We start from the raw sequence: 18,717 nt of genomic DNA, 5'->3' as shown, positions 1-18,717 counted from the left end.
TAGCGAGTTCCTTAGCACTGCAATGTTGTCACTAAGCTGAACCTGATCATTTTTGCTTGATAACATCTCGACAATGGCATTAAATCCTATAATGGGCCTCTGAACTATGTCCCTACTCACTAGCACTGGAACCAGTATATTGTCAGACACAGCTTCTTTAGCTTTTGGATCACACAGACTGAAACTAACTGGTACCCAGCCCTGAAAAAGGATTTCTGAGCCATTTGCAGCTCTTACATCCAGTAGTTCATCATCACTTAATTCACTGATCGGGCAGATTTCTGCATCAGGTAAGTTTTGGGACTTCCATGCCTCACTCATGATGACACTTGTGCTCCTGTGTGCCACAAGGCTTGAGTCTTAACAGTGTTCATTTTGCACCAGACAAGACATTTTTTGCCTATAAGCTGTGCAACTCACTTGCGTTTTGTAATGAGATTGTATGGGCTGGAGGGTTTGTCTCCTTTGAGCTCCACGTGTGAGTTTGAAAGTGCTTTGGGGTGGTGAGTGGGCAATGTCTTTCTTGACCCCTTCATGGTGCCCAAATTTGCAGGTTCTGCTTGAGGGTTCAGTTTTGGGTCATGTTGGGACTTTAACTCTGAGGTCGTGCCATGTCCTCCTGTCACAATCTCTGCAAGTTTTCCGACGGTTTCTGTCTGCCCCCGACTCTGCACCCTTTAGCCCAATGTGTGTCACTACCACACCTAAAACAATGGTTGCAGTCCTTTTTGTCCTGCTGACATGCTACACATTGTCTCTTAGGTCTCTTAAAAACATTGGCTGGAGTTTTGGTCTGACTGACATCACTGTTTTGCCTCCCACATTGGACAGTTTGCACAAGGGATGCTACTTGGCCTGTGAGTTCCCTAATTGCCGTGTTGCTCTCTTCTATTTTTGCCAATAAAGGATTCTCTAGAATTGGTTTGTTCGGTTTAGCTGTTGCTGTTGTTGTGAAAGAGTCATTTTCATCACCGCTTTGCTCTACTGTACTCAGACTTGCTCTATGAGTGGGTTTATTTGTGATTTTAATCTTTTGGACCCTCTCACTTTCATTGTGCTGGGCGATCTGCATTTTCTGTAGAAGCAACTCATCACTGCTGAGCTCATCCTGCAGATACATCCTCATTTCTGCTTTTATGTTATCATTTGATAAGCCGGTCATGATGGACTGGAAACACTGGCTTTGTACAAGCTCTCAGTTATATTTCAGGCCAGACTGGACTCGCTCAGATGCGAATAGAACTTTTTGCCGCAGATCAAGTATTCTGACCAGAAAATCAAGTGCAGTTTCGCCAGGCCCCTGTACAGCTTTTGTCAGTTGTTGGTACAGCACAGTTGCATCCTTTTCAGCAGAGTGTGTTCTTAAAATCTGTCGGAGTGTGGCTAACGTGAGATCTCTTTTTCCTTCCAGGTAACTTCTCAGTTTCAAGCCAGGGTTTACAGCGCGAATCACAGCCTCCATTATCTCCATTTCCGTGTAGCCCTTCCTTAAACCCCCTTCAATTTGGTGTTCAAGACTGCTAAAGCTTAAGGTGTCCCTTGATGTGGACTCACCAACATATCCGTTTATTCGGAAGTCCTTTATAAAGCCACTGGAAGCACAGCAGCTGTTGCCGATGGAGTGTCTACCTCTGCCTGGAGTCACCTCCGCCTGCGCTGTCCCCTGAGCGATGTGGGTCTCCAGCGTCGGCAGGAGTGGTGTGCGGTCCCCTCGCTCTCCTTCCGACGTGGGCTGAGCTGAACGAGCCGCCTTGACCTCCCTCTCCGCAGCAGCAGGTGCCAGGACGAATGGCGCTGCTCCCCCGTCGTCGGTCTCCACCGGGTTCTCCCGCAGAGCGTTGAGTGTGTCGTTCAGCTCCGAAAGCACCGACATGCCTTCGTCTTCCCTCTCCAGAAAGTCCTCATGTTCACAAAACTTTGTGATGTGCTTGACCAGAGCACGACGAGTCTTATTTTTAATGTCTTCCGAGTCTTTCCCCACTATTTTACAGAGCTCACAGACTCGGTGCAGTTCTTTCACAGTCAGTCCAAGCAGTTTAGCTTCTATCTCCAACGGGAGCTGTTCTCTGCACTCCGACATCTTGCTCGTAGCGTTTTAGTTAATGTCAACACTATGGAAAAACAACAAAACAGGACGTGTCGACCTAGCTAGACTTCAACTGTTACCTTAAGCTACCGCTTCCTCAGTTGACTTGCTGCTCTCACACATGTCCGACGCCTTCAGTTTTTTTCCGGAGTTGAAAAAGTCTCCCGCCGCAAAACAATATTCTTTCAAAAATCTTGGTGGGACCTCCAAATTGTTACACCACTACAACACAACGACGTGGTGTGGGAAACGTTACTTTTATTTTCACAGCGGAACTTACAAAAACACATCAAGATGTCGGGAGTCACCGTGCGTGCTTTTTTTTCTTTTCCCAGAATGCCGCACACACTCAATGCTGAATCTGTGATTGCTGGATTGCCTATGCCAACCAGTGGGCTTGTGATGCTTCAGTAAGGCTGGTTACTACACTAATTCCTGCAAGACCTTTGTTTCCAGTGACCCCCATCTAACAAGCTTAGTAAATACTCTATGTTTGGACCTGTGATGGTCAGCTTGCAATTGACAGCATTAAAGATCTCCTTTCCAGTGCTCCAGCACTGACCGCCCCTGTCCTCTCTTGTCCCTTCAAGTTGGAGGTTGATAACAGTGCTGCAGGCACAGCAGCTGTACTGCTGGAGGAGGATGTAGCTAGAGTAGACCATCAGCTGCTGGTCCCAAAAGTTTCAAAAGCATCGGCCAAAATATTTCACTATCAGAAAAGAAACCCTCTGGTTTCCCCTACAACACTGAAACTTTGTATTTGCACCAGCCATTCACCATGCAGGAAGCTTAATTAATGAAAGTGTTCATTCAGGCAAAAATTGGTTAGAAGATGTTTTAGCTGCTCTGAGCAGTCCACCTCCATGTTTTTTTTTTAATCTTTTTATTTGAATTTTGTATCATGTAGTTACAGTTAACATTATCTACAGGTACATACTGTATATATGGCCAATTTATGACATACTCAGACTTCTGAATAGTTGAAATGTAAGTATGGGGGAGCAGGGGAGAAAAGAGATAAATTAGCCGTATGACAAAGAGCCTTAATCAGACAGCTGTCAGAGCGCAGCATTTTCTCCTCTCTCTATGAATATGGAGGCCCTGGGAGAAGACGAACTCTGCTTTTTCCAGCTCAACACCTCCTGCAGGGAGCCAACGCACTCTCATTGGGGGGCCACACTCCTTTACAGTCTGCTGCTCTGCATCACTCTGCTCATTGTGGTTCTGAACCTGCTGGTCATCATCTCTATCTCCCACTTCAGGCAGAGATAGAATTTCTCTGCATGACCTAAAGATGTTTACTTTTTTGTTTCCAGTTATGCAACATAATGTCACTTTTAGGTTACTAATGAAAATATTTTTGACTTACAGGGTCCAGTTAGATTTATTAATAAATGGCTTTCAGCTAGGCAACATATAACTGTGATTGTGGTGCTTTTTAGATAGCCAGAAAAAATTTGATTGAAAAAAGGATTAGTAATTATTTCTCACATATCAGGCCACTGGATATCCACTGTTCTTCTCCTCTAGGATATAAATAATACATAGTAATGTATTCATATTTAGGCCTTTCATGAATACATACTTGTGTTGCATGTTGTTGCAGTACAGTTCACACATTCATAATTATAACTGTTAATAGCACTTATTTCTACAACTGCTACATGTAACAGTGTGTTCAGTGTTGATATTCTCTCATTTCAGGCAGCTCCACACCACCACCAACCTCCTCCTCCTCTCTCTGGCTGTCGCAGACTTCCTTGTGGGTTTTGTACAGATGCCTTCTGAATTCCTCCTCTTCCAAGGCTGCTGGATGCTGGGTGACTTAATATGTGCTGTGAATTACTTTTTAGGTTACCTTATTGTCAGTGTTTCAGTAGGAAACATGGTGCTCATATCAGTTGACCGCTATATTGCAATCTGTGACCCCATGTTTTACTCCACCAAAGTTACAATGAAAAGAGTTCAACTCTGTGTTTGTCTGTGTTGGATATTTTCTGCTGTGCACAGCACTTGGATTCTGAGGGATTTCCTCAAACAACCAAGCAGGTATAACTCCTGTTATGGAGAGTGTATATTCATAAGTAATTATGCTGAAGAAATTGTTGATCTCATTGTGACCTTTTTAGGCCCCATTTTAGTCATCATACTTCTGTACATGAGAGTATTTGTGGTGGCTGTGTCTCAGGCTCGTGCCATGCGCTCTCATATTGCAGTTGTCACACTTCAGCGTTCAGAGACTGTGAAAGCTAAGAAATCTGAGATGAAAGCAGCAAGGACTCTCGGTGTTGTAGTAATTGTGTTTCTTCTGTGCTCCTGTCCATATTATTGTTTTGCTGTTGCAGCTGTGAACAACTCCTTTGGGGCATCATCTACAGCCATTGAGATTTGGCTGTTGTATTTTAACTCCTGTCTAAATCCTGTGATCTACGTTTTTTTCTACCCCTGGTTCAGAAAATCTATTAAAAACATTGTTACACTTCAGATACTGCAGCCTGACTCCAGTCAGACCAATTTAATGTAGAAAGACACTGTGATGTATTTACTGAAACCAATTATTTTTCCGTGAAGAGGAAATTATTCTTCTGTTGTTTTCAATGCACTGGATATACATGGCTCAAAGTCGGTCAGAACAGAATTCGCATTCGGTCTCCACCAGACATCGTTGTTTGTTTGTGATTACACATGCATATGTTATCTGACTACACTCAGTTCTGAATAGGAACCAGGTTTCAGGGGACAGTAAATAAATTGTCTGTATTTCATGATTTCATTTGCACTCTGACCGTTGTTATCCACTTACTGTATGATATTAGGATATTATAACCTGAGATAAATGCCATGTACATCATGCTTTGCAGTTGCTGGTTCAGAGTACTTTTTTCATCCCAGTTCAAGTACAGTTATATAATGATTTGTATAGTGACAGTATTTTGTTTTTTAAAGTAATTAATTTTTTTCTCTCAATGTTTGTTTTACTTTATTTAATGGAAACATCAAGAATATTGATGAAGTTTGGGACCTGTAAGCACTACCAATAAGAGAGGCTGTTTTGATAAAATCATTGTTGCAGTATGACAACATTACACTTGGGGAACTACATTTGTACCACTTACTGTACACCAGCTATACCAAACAATTTTCACACACACACACACACACACACACACACACACACACACACACAGAGTTAGAGAAACCAGCATGAACATTGAAGGAGACCTTGATATCAGAGTTCATGTTTAATAGCAAATAAATATCTGAGTAACATATTATGTTTGCTACAGGGCTCACAATCTGTCTAATCTGTCCCCTGGTTTTCAAGGTGAATGAAAACAATCTAATGTCATTGGTCATTATTTAAACACCACCTTGATTCTGTCTTCCTCTCACCAAGCCTTCAGTATCCTCAGTATAATTTGTACACAGTATTCAAAGATGGGTTTAAATCTTTAAGACTGTAAGGCCTTTGTCACTGACACCATACTGTTATACAGATAAGAAGGTGGATGACAACCTGTATAAATGTGACTGGATGTTACTAGTTTCTAACTGATGATCAGCCAGTGTATGAATGAGCCACTGATGATGGAGCATTACTGAAACAGTGTGTTCAATGACTTTGTCGACAATCATTCCCTTGTTAATTCATTTATTACTCAGAATTTCACAAACAGTAGTTGACACTACAATATGCAGTAAATTGAGATTTGACACTCATTAATCATCATCATCATTTTGCATCATCACTGATGTATTACAAACGTTCACACCCATGTGGTTTTCGGACGTATCACACGTGAGGCATTAGGGGCACATGTTGTTTTCGAACATTTCACATGTGAAACAACTGGAGCCACGTGGTTTTCCAACATTTCAAACCACATTTCATGTGGTTTTTGGACATTTCACATGAGGCATTCCAGACGTGGTTTTTTGATGTTTCACATGTGAAACAACCATGGGTAGATGTGGTTTTTGGACCTTTTCACATGTGAGGCATCAGGGGCACATGTGGTTTTTGGACATTTCACATGTGAAACAACTGGAGCCACATGTGGTTTTCCAACATTTCAAATGTGAGGCATTACGGGCACATTTGGTTTTTGGACATTTCACATGCTTTTTCAGATGTTTCACATATGAAACATCAAGTGGCACATGGGTTTTCAGACAATTCACATGTGAAACAACTGGAGCCACATGTGGTTTTCAGATGTTTTACATGTGAAACAACCAGGGGCACATGAAACCAAAAATAAATAAATAAAGACAATTGCATTAACAGTTTTTTTGAAAACACAGAACATGTTAACCAGCGCTTGTAGTATTTGACAAGAAGAAAAAAGTGTGCAGAATGTGAGACCATGGCATTCTGAATGGTGAAAACAGAATAATAGCCCTTGGTTAAAACTGTAATTCCATTCTGCACTCATCTAGTCACTTCTCTTCATGTCTGGTGGGGGAGGGAAAAGAAAACAATACAACCTATTTTTAATACTGAACACTTAAATGACCTCTCTCACCAGTCAAATCATTATTTGTACATTTGTTTTATAATGATAAAGCTAATTGTAAGTTTTCTTTGCTATCTCTCTCTGCATTCATGTCATACTACTTCATGTCATCTCAACTTTGTATTTCCTCTCTCCTATAGTTTGTGCTTCTCCTCTATGTCTTTCTCATTTTGTCCTAATTGTGCAGGTATTTCTGACCCTCCCCAAAATGACTAATGGACCACAACATTATAAATTGGGCCTGAAATTATTCACCTAAAACTTATGTCATTCCACACCATACATTTGATTCCACTGCCATAGGAGGTCATGGCTGATGCAAACCTCCAAAGAAATATTTCTTAACATGTCTCCATGTTTTCCAAAGCAGTCAGTCTAGACTCCAAACATCAGATTATCCCCGAACATTACTATCCTTTTCTAGTATAAGCAGAAAGATAGAAGTTTTAAGAATTTACTGTTTATAATTTACTTTTTTATAAGCCCACATATTTAATCATTTTAAAACCCATTCTTAACCCATTTGTAGCATACCAAGGCCACATCATCATAATTTGAAATCCTCATTTAATGGGGTACCAGTCTCTGAAGAGACAAATTTCATGAATCCATAAATTCAGTTGATCAGTCTAATATCAGAAGTCGTGATTTCTTGATTCAATGGATCTCAAGCCTCTACTTCAAAGTAACACAACAGCACAACGACTGATTTTCAGAGATTTATTAGCTATGCTACTATTTAAAGGGTAAATGCAATGATTAGCAGGATGAAAATGGAGCAGAAGACCAGTTTAAGCAATGGTGGGAAAGAATGTGTGGTGGCTATTTACAAATATGCTATACAACTAAATCATAAGCTATTATTATGTCTAAGAATGGAACCTGATGATGGAATATTATTTTATCTCGACATCAACCCAGTCATGAGCAGAATGTTAAGATCTCGCCTACTGTGAGTTGGCTGTAGCTGGAGACCCAGCTAGAATCTGAATCAGCTGATCAGTAATCTTGATGGCGGGCTCTCAGTGGATGCTCTCTGAGGCGTTGTCCGTTACCAAGGTGATGATTCTGCCGGTGTCCCTCCATAGTATCAGCTTCTTCTAGCAGGCACAGGTGATTTCTTTATAGGCTTCTCTGCAGGCGGTCGTGGGCGGAATGTGTTTATCTGCCTACATCTCTTGCGGGTTGATGTGAGATAACGCTCTAATTACTTAACTTTAGAGGAGACTGCCTTTGGCCAGGTGGCTCTGAAATAATCCAAAATCTTGAGAAGTCGGAATTGAGAAAATAATTAAAATGTCATGCCTCAGCTGGATAGCTGAGTTCTCAGTGTTCTTTGTCTTGTACTTCCTGTTTTATTCTGATATTCACCTCTTATCTTGTTTCAGGTTCTTCACTTCCTGCCCACATGTGTCTTCCCCTTGTGTGATTACCTGCCCTGCCCTAATGTGTTGCACCTGTATTTCATTGTCTTCCCTCTCCCAGAGTATTTAGTCTCAGTGTTCCCTTCCTTCTATGTCAGTTCGTCTTGTTCCTTGTGACTACATTCCAGCCTTTTTTCCCCGTGAGACTGATTAGTTCCTTGTCTTGTTTTTGGTTGTTGACCCTGCCTTTGCCTGCCGATTTGGATACCTTTGCTTCGCTGACTGATCACTCGTGTACCTACTTTGCCTTTATTAAAGGACTTATTGTGAACTTGCAAACTGTGTCTGTCTGCATCTGAGTCCGAGCCATGGTTCAGACCTGACATAAAAGTTACAAAAAAAATAGTCTGAGGCACTTCTGCTGTTTGATTCTATTGGTTTTGACTTGACTTATAAATAAAAGATGACATGTAGACTAAGAAAAGTTAATTGGAGCCTGTGGCAGAAGAAAGACAAAGAACACGCGGACAAAATGGTAAAGTGCAGAGAGCCAGAAGCAAAACTTCATGGATGGCGAAATGTGGTGTGGCAAAAAGCTCAAAGCTGGGGAAAAAGCATGCAAAGGAGCAAATGGCAAATGTATGACATGATCACAACAGCTTTAACCCCTGGGGGTTGGCACACATTTAGGGGCATTAAGTGTCTTCTTGTGTTTCCACTAGAGGACTGAATAACTTTCTGTAGAACTTTTGAAATGTTTAATTCTGAAATGTATCTAAACACAGACATTCATCTCACACCATGACCATAAAACATTTAAGGACACAACACATAATTCATACCTTAGTGTTAATCACAGTCTTTTTTGGTGTTACTTTTCCTAATAATCAAATTCTAATTCAGAGTCTTATTGTTACAAATTTGGAGAATTTGGAGAGCTGTATAATTGAAAAATTGTAAATCCACAAAATTAAATTATAGATAGAAGAGATTAAAGAGATATAAAAACTACTTTGAATGGATAAGGAAAAGGAAACATGAATTTAAAAAGATTAAAAGGGATTAACTCATCTAATTTTAATCTTTTTTCATGTTATGCCACTTGTGTTGAGCATAAAATCTAACCAACAAGTCAACAAGCCAACAAGTTGATTCTCAAGAACCAGATAGTCCTGTGACCTAGTGCAGTGTGAAGTTGAGCTATAGTTAATAAGACATGTCACGTATGCAGGAAGTTTGCCAATAAATGCTATGTAGATAAAAAAATAATAATGCAGTGTTGTTCTCCTATTTCTGCCAAGAATTGCCAACTCACTTTCTGCTAAAGCTATCCCCAGTTATGAATTAAAGGGCAGAATGATAAACTGCATCCAGAAGATTAAGAGTAGAAGCAAGAGAATGCATATAAATTATATCACCACAATCCATGACTGATAAAAAGGTTGACTGAACAATTAGCTTTCTGTAATTTCTGGGAATAAATGTCTTATTTCTGTAAAAGAATGCCACTTTTGCTTCTAAAGACTTGGCAATTTCATTCATATGTTTCTTGAAGCACAGCTTGTCATTTATCCAGAACCTACAGCATTTATGAAAGGATACAATTTTGATCCATTTAACGTGGACATTTACCTCCATGAACAGCATGAGCAGCAAAGGGTGCTACTGTAGAAACGATAGCCTCAGATGAATTGTGCTGCACATAACTTCCTCACCTAAACCATTAGTGAAAATGGTAAATAAAAGTGGTCTTAAAATGGAACCCTTTGGCACACCTTTGTTAACAGACCTGAAGCTAAACATAGAGCCATTTGCCTTGTATCTACCTATTAGATAATTGCAAACCAAGTGCAAGACTTTTTTTTTTATCAAAACCTATGACTTGCAGGTGATTTAAAAGAATTTGGTGGTTAACAGTATCAAAAGCTGCAGATAATTCAATAAAAATGGTGACATAATCCTGTTTTTATCTAGTCCAGTGGTAGTATCATTCAAGACTTTTGTAGCTGCTATCACAGTATTATGCCCTGCTATAAATCCTGATTGATAAAAATTGAATTTTGATCAAAGAATATTCTCACTTGATTATTTACCAGTTTCTCTAAAACTTTAGCTAGACAGATTGGTCGATAATTATTTAGCTCATATGACTTTCCCACTTCATGTGAAGGTGGTGCGTTGGCAGTCTTCCAAATGTCAGGGATGCTTCCTGTTACCACAGGATCAACAACATTGAAACAACATTTAATGCGGAAATTCTACTATCCTTAGTTTGTCTATTAGCTGCCAGATAAATGTTCACGATGCAAATCATGGAATTGCAGGGACATATCATGCAAATATGTTGCGAGAAGAAGAAGGAGATGTTGTAGGAGAAGGTGCAGGTGAAGCGTGGGAGAGAGAAAAGGAGAGGCTGTGTTAAACCTGTTGTAGAACTGGTTGAGCCCATTGGCCTTGTCCAAATCATCTGATGTTGCCTGGGTGTTCCTCTCTTCATAGCCAGTGATCATCCCCTTTCACACCTCTCTAGTGTTGTTGTGCCACAGCTTGCTCTCTACTTTCTTTTAGTAGTCCTCCTCTGCTAGCTTTAATCTTCTCTTCAGCTCATGTTGCACACACCTATGCTTCTTCCTGTCTCCAACCCTGAAGGCCTCCTTTTCTGGTCGAGGGGGGTCTTGATGTTGCTGGTGATCCAGGGTTTATTTTTTGGAAACTAGCATGCAGTCCTTGTTGGCCTTACAGTGTCCATACAGAAATGAATGTAATCCATAGTATGGTCAACCGTTCTATCAAGATCAATGTCCTTGCTGTTATCATTTCCCTGTGACTCCAACAGTACATTCCAATCCATGCACTCAAAACAGTCCCTTATAGGGACTTGCTAACCTTTGGAGTCCAGTTCCTGAATGAGCGGGTGGTTGTTGCCTGCCTCTGTACATAGGGTTAGTAGGAAGGCTGAAGAAAAAACAGATTATGATGTGATCTGCCAAGTTCTGGTGGAGCTGAAGCAGTGTAAGCCTCCTAAATGTTTACAGTCTACATACTGAGCAAAGTCAGACAGGTGGGAGGTGAGGGTGACTAAGTTAAAATCACTCAATATTGCAATGAATGCATCAAGGTACTGAGTCTGTACTCTCGCAACAGTCTCATGAACGATTAGAACTACCTTGGTACATAGTATAGTATAATATAGTATAGTAAGGTCTAAGACCAATTGCCAACAGTTCAATATCCCAACAGCAGATCTATCTATCTTACTAATGGTAGCAATGATGGGAGTGTTTAAGCAGGTCTCTGTAAAACACAAGACTACATTCACGATATGCTCACTGGTTCCTCACAAGTGCCTCCAGTTTATCTCACTTGTTGGGCAGGGTGTTGCAGTCCTCCCTTGTGTACACTAGAGCGCATCATTCGATTATCTGTTTCCAGCTTTTTCTTTTTTGAGTTGGGCATACCTTGAGACCCAGAAGAAGCTGGAGATAAAGGGTTGAAATGAGGAAAAGTAACTGTAGTTTTCACCTGGATATCTACTTGGAAGTCAATGCCTGGGGCTGCTAGCTCCTTTAGTTCACCTGTGGCACTGGGGGTCTTTCCCTCATGGCTATCCTCCTCCAGGGCATCGATAGCCTGCGGTGTAGACTCTGGAGGCACTGGCAACACAATCACTTCCAATTCAACCAGTATATATACAACCAGTGCTTTATTTTCCTTTTTGAATCAGCTGTTTGGACACCAATATACTTAAGTGGTGAGCAATAGTTAACAGATCATCTTTGCAACAGGTATCAATTTGCACTAGTGTGGGATTTTGAATAAACAGGTCCCAATCAATCATAGCCATCTGGGCACCCAAGTTAAATAGGCGTTAATGGTGGGTAGGGTACAAAATCAAGAGAAGAAGGGACCAGCCACAAAAGGGAAAAGACCAGTTCTAGTGCAGGAGTGCAGACCCAGGGCGGGCAGTGTAATCAGAAACGGGATACCCTTGACGAGTGGATGATGTCATACATACCTAAAGAATAGAATCACCAGCACCACAGCAAAACAAAACTGTCACCTGTATGAACCAGAAAAAATATTCACAATCTGAAAAGAAATCCCATGTTTCCCCTACAACACTGAAATTCTATATTGGTACCAGCCACTACCTTGCAGTATGCTTTACTGATGAAAGTGCTCATAATGAAAATCAGACAAAAAGGGGTTGGAAAATGCTTGAGTAGTCCTGAGAGGACTGATCTTTAAAAAATGTATTTGACCTTGTTTTGACGATGCAGTTACAGTTAGCGTTGTCAACAGGTAGGTAGATATGGCCCGAGTATCACAAACACAGCCCTATGAAAAGTTGTAATTTGAATATGGAAGAGGAGGAAAAAAGAGATAAATGAGCTGTAGGACAGAGAGCTTTAATCAGAAACCTATCAGAGCTCAGCAGGTTCTTCTCCCTCTGGTAACATGGAGGCCCTGGAAGGAGCTGAACTCTGCTTTTCCCAGCTCAACACCTCTTGCATTAAGACGATGCACTCTCATTCGGGGGCCACACTCCTTTACACTGTGCTGTCCTGCATCATTCTGCTCATTGTGGTTCTGAACCTGCTGGTCATCATCTCTATCTCCCACTTCAGGCAGAGATAGAATTTCTCTGCATGACCTAAAGATGTTTACTTTGTTTCCAGTTATGCAACATAATGTCACATTTAGGTTACTAATGAAAACATTTTTGATTTACAGGTTCCAGTTTGATCCATGAAGAAATAGCTTTGAGCTCAGAAACATAACTATGATTGTGGTGCTTTTTAGATAGACAACAAACAATGAGAATGAAAAACAATTAGTAATGATTTTTCACATATCACGGTGCTGCATATCTACTATTCTAATGTCCTTTGATGAAAATATGCTTGTTATTTAAAAATGCTTTTAGTAATGCTGTGATGTATTTATTCACGTTATCACAGTACAGTCCATACATTTAGAATTGTAACCCTTAATAATAATTCTTATTTCTACAAATACTACATGTATCAGTATTGATATTCTCTCATTTCAGGCAGCTCCACACCACCACCAACCTCGTCCTCCTCTCTCTGGCTGTCGCAGACTTCCTTGTGGGTTTCGTACAGATGCCATCTGATATTCTCCTCTTCCAAGGCTGCTGGATCCTGGGTGACTTAATATGTGCTGTGAATTACTTTTTAGGTTACCTCATTGTCAGTGTTTCAGTAGGAAACACGGTGCTCATATCAATTGACCGCTATATTGCAATCTGTGACCCCATGTTTTACTCCACCAAAGTTACTGTGAAAAGAGTTCAACTCTGTGTTTGTCTGTGTTGGATATTTTCTGCTGTGCACAGCACTTGGATTCTGAGGGATTTCCTCAAACAACCAAACAGGTATAACTCCTGTTATGGAGAGTGTATATTCATAAGTAATTATGCTGAAGAAATTGTTGATCTCATTGTGACATTTTTAGGCCCCATTTTAGTCATCATACTTCTGTACATGAGAGTATTTGTGGTGGCTGTGTCTCAGGCTCGTGCCATGCGCTCTCACATTGCAGCTGCCACACTTCAGCGTTCAGAGACTGTTAAAGCTAAAAAATCTGAGATGAAAGCAGCAAGGACTCTCGGTGTTGTAGTAATTGTGTTTCTTCTGTGCTCCTGTCCATATTATTGTTTTGCTGTTGCAGCTGTGAACAACTTTGTTGGGGCATCATCTACAGCCATTGAGATTTGGTTGTTGTATTTCAACTCCTGTCTAAACCCTGTGATCTATGTTTTTTTCTACCCCTGGTTCAGAAAATCTATTCAATACATTGTTACACTTCAGATACTGCAGCCTGGCTCTAGTCAGGCTAATCTAATGTAGAAAGAGAAAAATGACTTTAATATACTAAATCTACACAACTCAAAGTCTGGAAAATAAATGGAAGTATAAAATTACCATATACATCTGTCTCTACCAGATAATGATGTTTGTTTGTGATTACTATTGCATATTCTGTGTAATCTGACTGCAGTCATCCAATGTGAATGAAAATGTAACTGAAAAAAGCCATTGTTGGGGGCAAAACCTGTGAATTTTATCCATTAATTCCCAAAACCTATAGGGATACCTGCAAAATCTAAGTTCTGAATAGGAAAGAGGTTTCAGGGGGTACAGTAAGGAAATTGGCTGTTTCTCATGATTTCAATCACTGATTACTGATTGAGTCGAACCGGGATTCGCTCGTGTGGTACGCGCCCCAACCACTCTGCCATCGGGCCGCCCCCCAACAGTATTTTGTTTTTAAAAGTAAATACATTTTTTTTTCTCTCAGTTGTTCTCTTTTTTTACTTTATTCAAATGGAATCAATAAGAATATTGACAAAGTTCGGGACCAATAAGCAGTATGATATACAGAGGCTGTATCATTAAAATCCTTGTTACCCATTTTAGTCTTAACATATAACAGTATTAACAGTATACTTCACTCCTTAATTGTAAAATGTTATTTTATAAGGGATACCTGTGGTACTACAGTTTTACACCAGCTGTACCAACATGTTTTTTGTTTTCATTATTATTATTTAAAACAATTCTGGTTACAAAAACACTCAATTAGACAAACCCACATGAACATATGGAAGGACAGCAGCATTTTATATCAGAGTTCATGACTGATAATAAATGTCTTAATAACATATTATGTGTGCTACAAGAAAACAGCCCCACAATCTGTCTGATGTATCCTGTAGGTTTCAAGATGAATGAAAACTACTGTGATTGGTCATAATTTAATCACCAGCTGTTGATTCTGCCTTCCTCACAATGAACCTTCAGCATTATAGACATGTCAGGAATTGTACAAGCATTAAGATATGGATGTAAATCTGTATGGTTATGGACACCAAAATATTCACCAAATAAGAAGATGGTTGACAATCCACATAGTTTTTTGACTGGTGTTCAGCTAGTATATGAAAGAGCCACTGATGATGGAGCAGCACTGAATCAGTGTACTCAATGTCTGTGTCTAGTATCACTCCTTTGTTCATTCATTAAATGTTCATCATGTCACAGACATGCAATAGTTTACACGATAATAAGCAATACATTGATAAATTGACATTCACTAATCATCATCTTTTGCATTATCACTGTCGTGTGAAGAGTTTCAAAACTTTCATACCAATTACATGTGGTACACTCCACTATTGGATTTGTGACAGTGACTAGTCTGTTTGACACTGGTGGGAATTGAGGTCATTGTGGTGCCTGCATCTGCTGAGTCTGGTTGAGGGAGGATTTCACAGTAACAATGCAGCTGAGGGTGTTGATTCTAAAGGAGAGGGTTACATTCAAATCCCTGCAACTCTGTCTTTGCATGACCCCCTCCCTTCAATTTGGTCCAGGACTTATTCACTGGTATGACACAATCAGTCCAGCTCAGCACTCACATCTCTAATACCATCACACTGAGTATCGGTGCTTCTTACGGCTGTGAACTTAACCCAATCCTGGTTAGGCTGCTGAATACTATGATCACTTCAGAAAGTATTCATACAGTTCAGTATATGTATGTATTCATACATATACTTTTTGGCCACTTTATTGGGTTGTAGATTCAATTTTAAATTCTTTTTTACTATTTATTAAGAATCAAAAACTGAAATCTCTCATTTATAAAAGTAATTAGACCCCTTCCTCTGGCACTTGAACTGGTTGTCAGGTACATCCTGTTTGCTTTAATTTTTCTTGTGATGTGTCTAGAACTTGATTGAAGTCCACCCGTGGCGAACAGCATTTCCTGAATGAGGTTTAGAAGGACAGACACCTGTATATGAAAGGTTGCACATTCAAAACCCACTACCTGAAGTCCAAGGAACTCTCTGTAGACTTCCACAATAAAACTGTGGCACGGCATAAATCACGGCTTTGAGTGTTATAAGACAGCACAGTTACTGTTATTACTGAATTCTGTTTCTATAATTGTCAAATGGAAGAAGTTTGGAACCACCAGGACTCATCCATGGCCATTCAGCCAAACTGAGTAACTGGGCAACCCAGGAAACAAATACCCAACATTCACTCAACAGAGCTTCAGAAGTCCTCTGCAGAGTTGACTGAACCTCCTGGAAGGATGACCATCTCAGCAGCACTCCATCAATTGAGCCTTTATGGCAGAGTTGGATGGAGACCACTTTGAGTTAAAGGTATATGACAGCCACTTGGAGTTTGCTAACATTGTTTAAAGAACTCTGAGAGCATGCAGAAACAATTCTCTGGTCTGATGAGACAAAATTAGACCTCTCTCTCCCTCTCTCTGTCCTCATTCCTCATCAGTACTATTTACCACTGTTATCTGTCATTATTATTGATAACACCATTACCTATACAGCTGTTCCTGGTTTCTCTCTATCTCTTTTTCTCTCTCTTTTTTCTCCTCGCCCCTGACATAATCAGCCCTCTCAATAGATGTAATTTGCATATGGGAGGGGAGGAAGGAAAGAGATAAATCAACTGTATGACAAAGAGCTTTACTCAGAAAGCTGTTACAGCTCAGCAGCTTCTCCTCTCTCTCTGAACATGGAGGCCCTGGACGAGGCTGAATTCTGCTTTTCCCAGCTCAACACCTCCTGCAGGAAAACAATGCACTCTCACATGGAGGCCACATTCATTTACACTGTGCTGTCCTGCATCACTCTGCTCACTGTGGTTCTGAACCTGCTGGTCATCATCTCTATCTCCCACTTCAGGCAGAGATAGACTTTCTCTGCATGACCTGAAATGTTGATTTTTTTGTTTCCAGCTATGCAACATAATGTCATATTTAGGTTACTAATGAAAAGAGTTGACAGGTTCCAGTTAGATAGCCTACATGAAAAAAGTATTGTTACTTTTAAAATTTACTTTTAAAATATTTACTATGACTATAGTGCTTTTGAAATAGCCAACAAAAATTTGATTGAAAAAGTGATGTCATGTTTTCTTACATATCCCACTACTGCATATAACCTTCATCACTAACCCTCTCCTCTAGGATATGAAGAATACATAAAATATTGTTTTTTAAATGCATACTTATTTGAAAACGCTTTTACAGTTGGAATGTTGTGATGTATTTATTCATGTTGTTGCACCACAGTTCAAGCATTTATAACTGCTAATAAGACATTTAGAATTATACCCCATAATAACTCTTATTTCTACAACTGCTACATGTAACAGTGTGTTCAGTGTTGATATTCTCTCATTTCAGGCAGCTCCACACCACCACCAACCTCCTCCTCCTCTCTCTGGCTGTCGCAGACTTCCTTGTGGGTTTCGTACAGATGCCTGCTGAAATCCTTCTCTTCCGAGGCTGCTGGATCCTGGGTGACTTTATGTGTGCTGTGATTTACTTTTTAGGTTACCTCATTGTTAGTGTCTCAGTAGGAAATATGGTGCTCATATCAGTTGACCGCTACATGGCAATTTGTGACCCCATGTTTTACTCCACCAAAGTTACACTGAAAAGAGTTCAACTCTGTGTTTGTCTGTGTTGGATATTTTCTGCTGTGCACAGCACTTGGATACTGAGAAATTTCTTAAAGCAACCAAACTGGTATAAAGTCTGTCACGGAGAGTGTATTGTCACAAGTTCTTATGTGGAAGGAATTGTTGATCTTATTGTGACCTTTTTAAGTCCCATTTCAGTCATTACACTTTTGTACATGAGAGTATTTGTGGTGGCAGTGTCTCAGGCTCGTGCCATGCGCTCTCATATTGCAGCTGTCAAACCTAAGTGTTCAGAAACTGTCAAAAGTAAGAGATCTGAAATGAAAGCAGCAAAGACTCTTGGTGTTGTAGTAGTTGTTTTTCTTCTGTGTTCCTGTCCATATTATTGTTTAACAGTTGCAGCTGTGAACAACTTTGTCGGGGCGTCATCTACAGCCATTGAGACTTGGGTGTTGTATTTCAACTCCTGTCTAAACCCTATGATCTATGTTTCTTTCTACCCCTGGTTCAGAAAATCTATTCAACACATTGTTACACTTCAGATACTGCAGCCTGGCTCTAGTGAGGCCAATTTAATGTAGACTTTGATGGATTGACTGAAACCATTTATTTACCTGTGAATGGGAAATTTTTATTTTCTTCTATACATTGAACTTACACAGCTGAAAATGGGTTTATTAAAGGCTGACTACACTGACAACACACGGAGACTAATTGACCTAATAGACATCTGCAACATCCAAAATAAGAAAGCTGTAATTGTCTAGCTGGTTGCAGAAAAGGCTTTCGACAGGGTGAACTGGAAATTTCTTTTTGCAACCCTACAGAAATTTGGATTTGGTGATAATGTTGTTTATTAAATAGCGATGATGTGATGATGATGAAGAAAACTCTGCTGACACCGTCTTGCTTGTATATAAAGAGGTTTATTACAAAGAAGTCTAGCATCAAATCAAGCACCCTGGGTTGCCCGAGAGAGGAGTTGAAACCAATATGATTCTCCTCTGAATAACAGCTCCAACTCCCCATCTATATAGGTTGGTTGTCTTCATGAACCTAAGACAACGTATATGATCCATACCATAAAAGGCCTCATTTTCCCCTATTTAAACATAACAAACCCGTAAAGTCACATGTCCTATAGAACTTCAGATACTACAATAACTTCTTATCTTGGATTAAAACATTATACAGCTCACCTAGCGCTTGCATAAAAACAAATGATCAAACTTCTCCACGATTCAATCTCAAAAGACCTGGCTAGG

At 40.1% G+C, this 18,717-nt stretch overlaps 3 protein-coding genes across 3 annotated transcripts; all 3 read left to right on the top strand.

The window, feature by feature from the left end:
- The first annotated feature begins 3,172 nt into the window (after nt 1–3,172).
- Nucleotides 3,173–5,358, top strand: LOC139624101 (trace amine-associated receptor 9-like). The gene is made up of 2 exons (XM_071482915.1): nt 3,173–3,348; nt 3,791–5,358. Exons 1-2 carry the CDS (start codon nt 3,173–3,175, stop codon nt 4,608–4,610), a joined length of 996 nt encoding a protein of 331 aa, XP_071339016.1. The 3' UTR covers nt 4,611–5,358.
- A 2,857-nt stretch (nt 5,359–8,215) lies between these two features.
- LOC139624022 (trace amine-associated receptor 13c-like) lies at nt 8,216–16,228 on the top strand. The gene is made up of 2 exons (XM_071482777.1): nt 8,216–12,595; nt 13,021–16,228. The coding sequence occupies exons 1-2, from the start codon at nt 12,426–12,428 to the stop codon at nt 13,838–13,840; spliced, it is 990 nt and encodes a 329-aa protein (XP_071338878.1). The 5' UTR covers nt 8,216–12,425; the 3' UTR covers nt 13,841–16,228.
- Nucleotides 16,229–17,151: 923 nt separating this feature from the next.
- On the top strand, nt 17,152–18,304 carry LOC139618432 (trace amine-associated receptor 13c-like; the record flags this gene model as incomplete). The annotated part of the gene is made up of 1 exon (XM_071474390.1): nt 17,152–18,304. A coding segment is annotated over one exon (882 nt), but the record flags the coding sequence as incomplete, so codon positions are not given.
- Between the last annotated feature and the right edge of the window lie 413 nt (nt 18,305–18,717).

This window comes from Trachinotus anak, unplaced genomic scaffold (genome assembly GCF_046630095.1).
Source record: "Trachinotus anak isolate AG129_WGS33_773 ecotype Australia unplaced genomic scaffold, CSIRO_AGI_Tana_v1 ptg000001l, whole genome shotgun sequence".
Classification (NCBI taxonomy): domain Eukaryota; kingdom Metazoa; phylum Chordata; class Actinopteri; order Carangiformes; family Carangidae; genus Trachinotus; species Trachinotus anak.
Note: the sequence above shows the minus strand (reverse complement) of the source record. Positions and strands in the feature narration are given on the sequence as shown.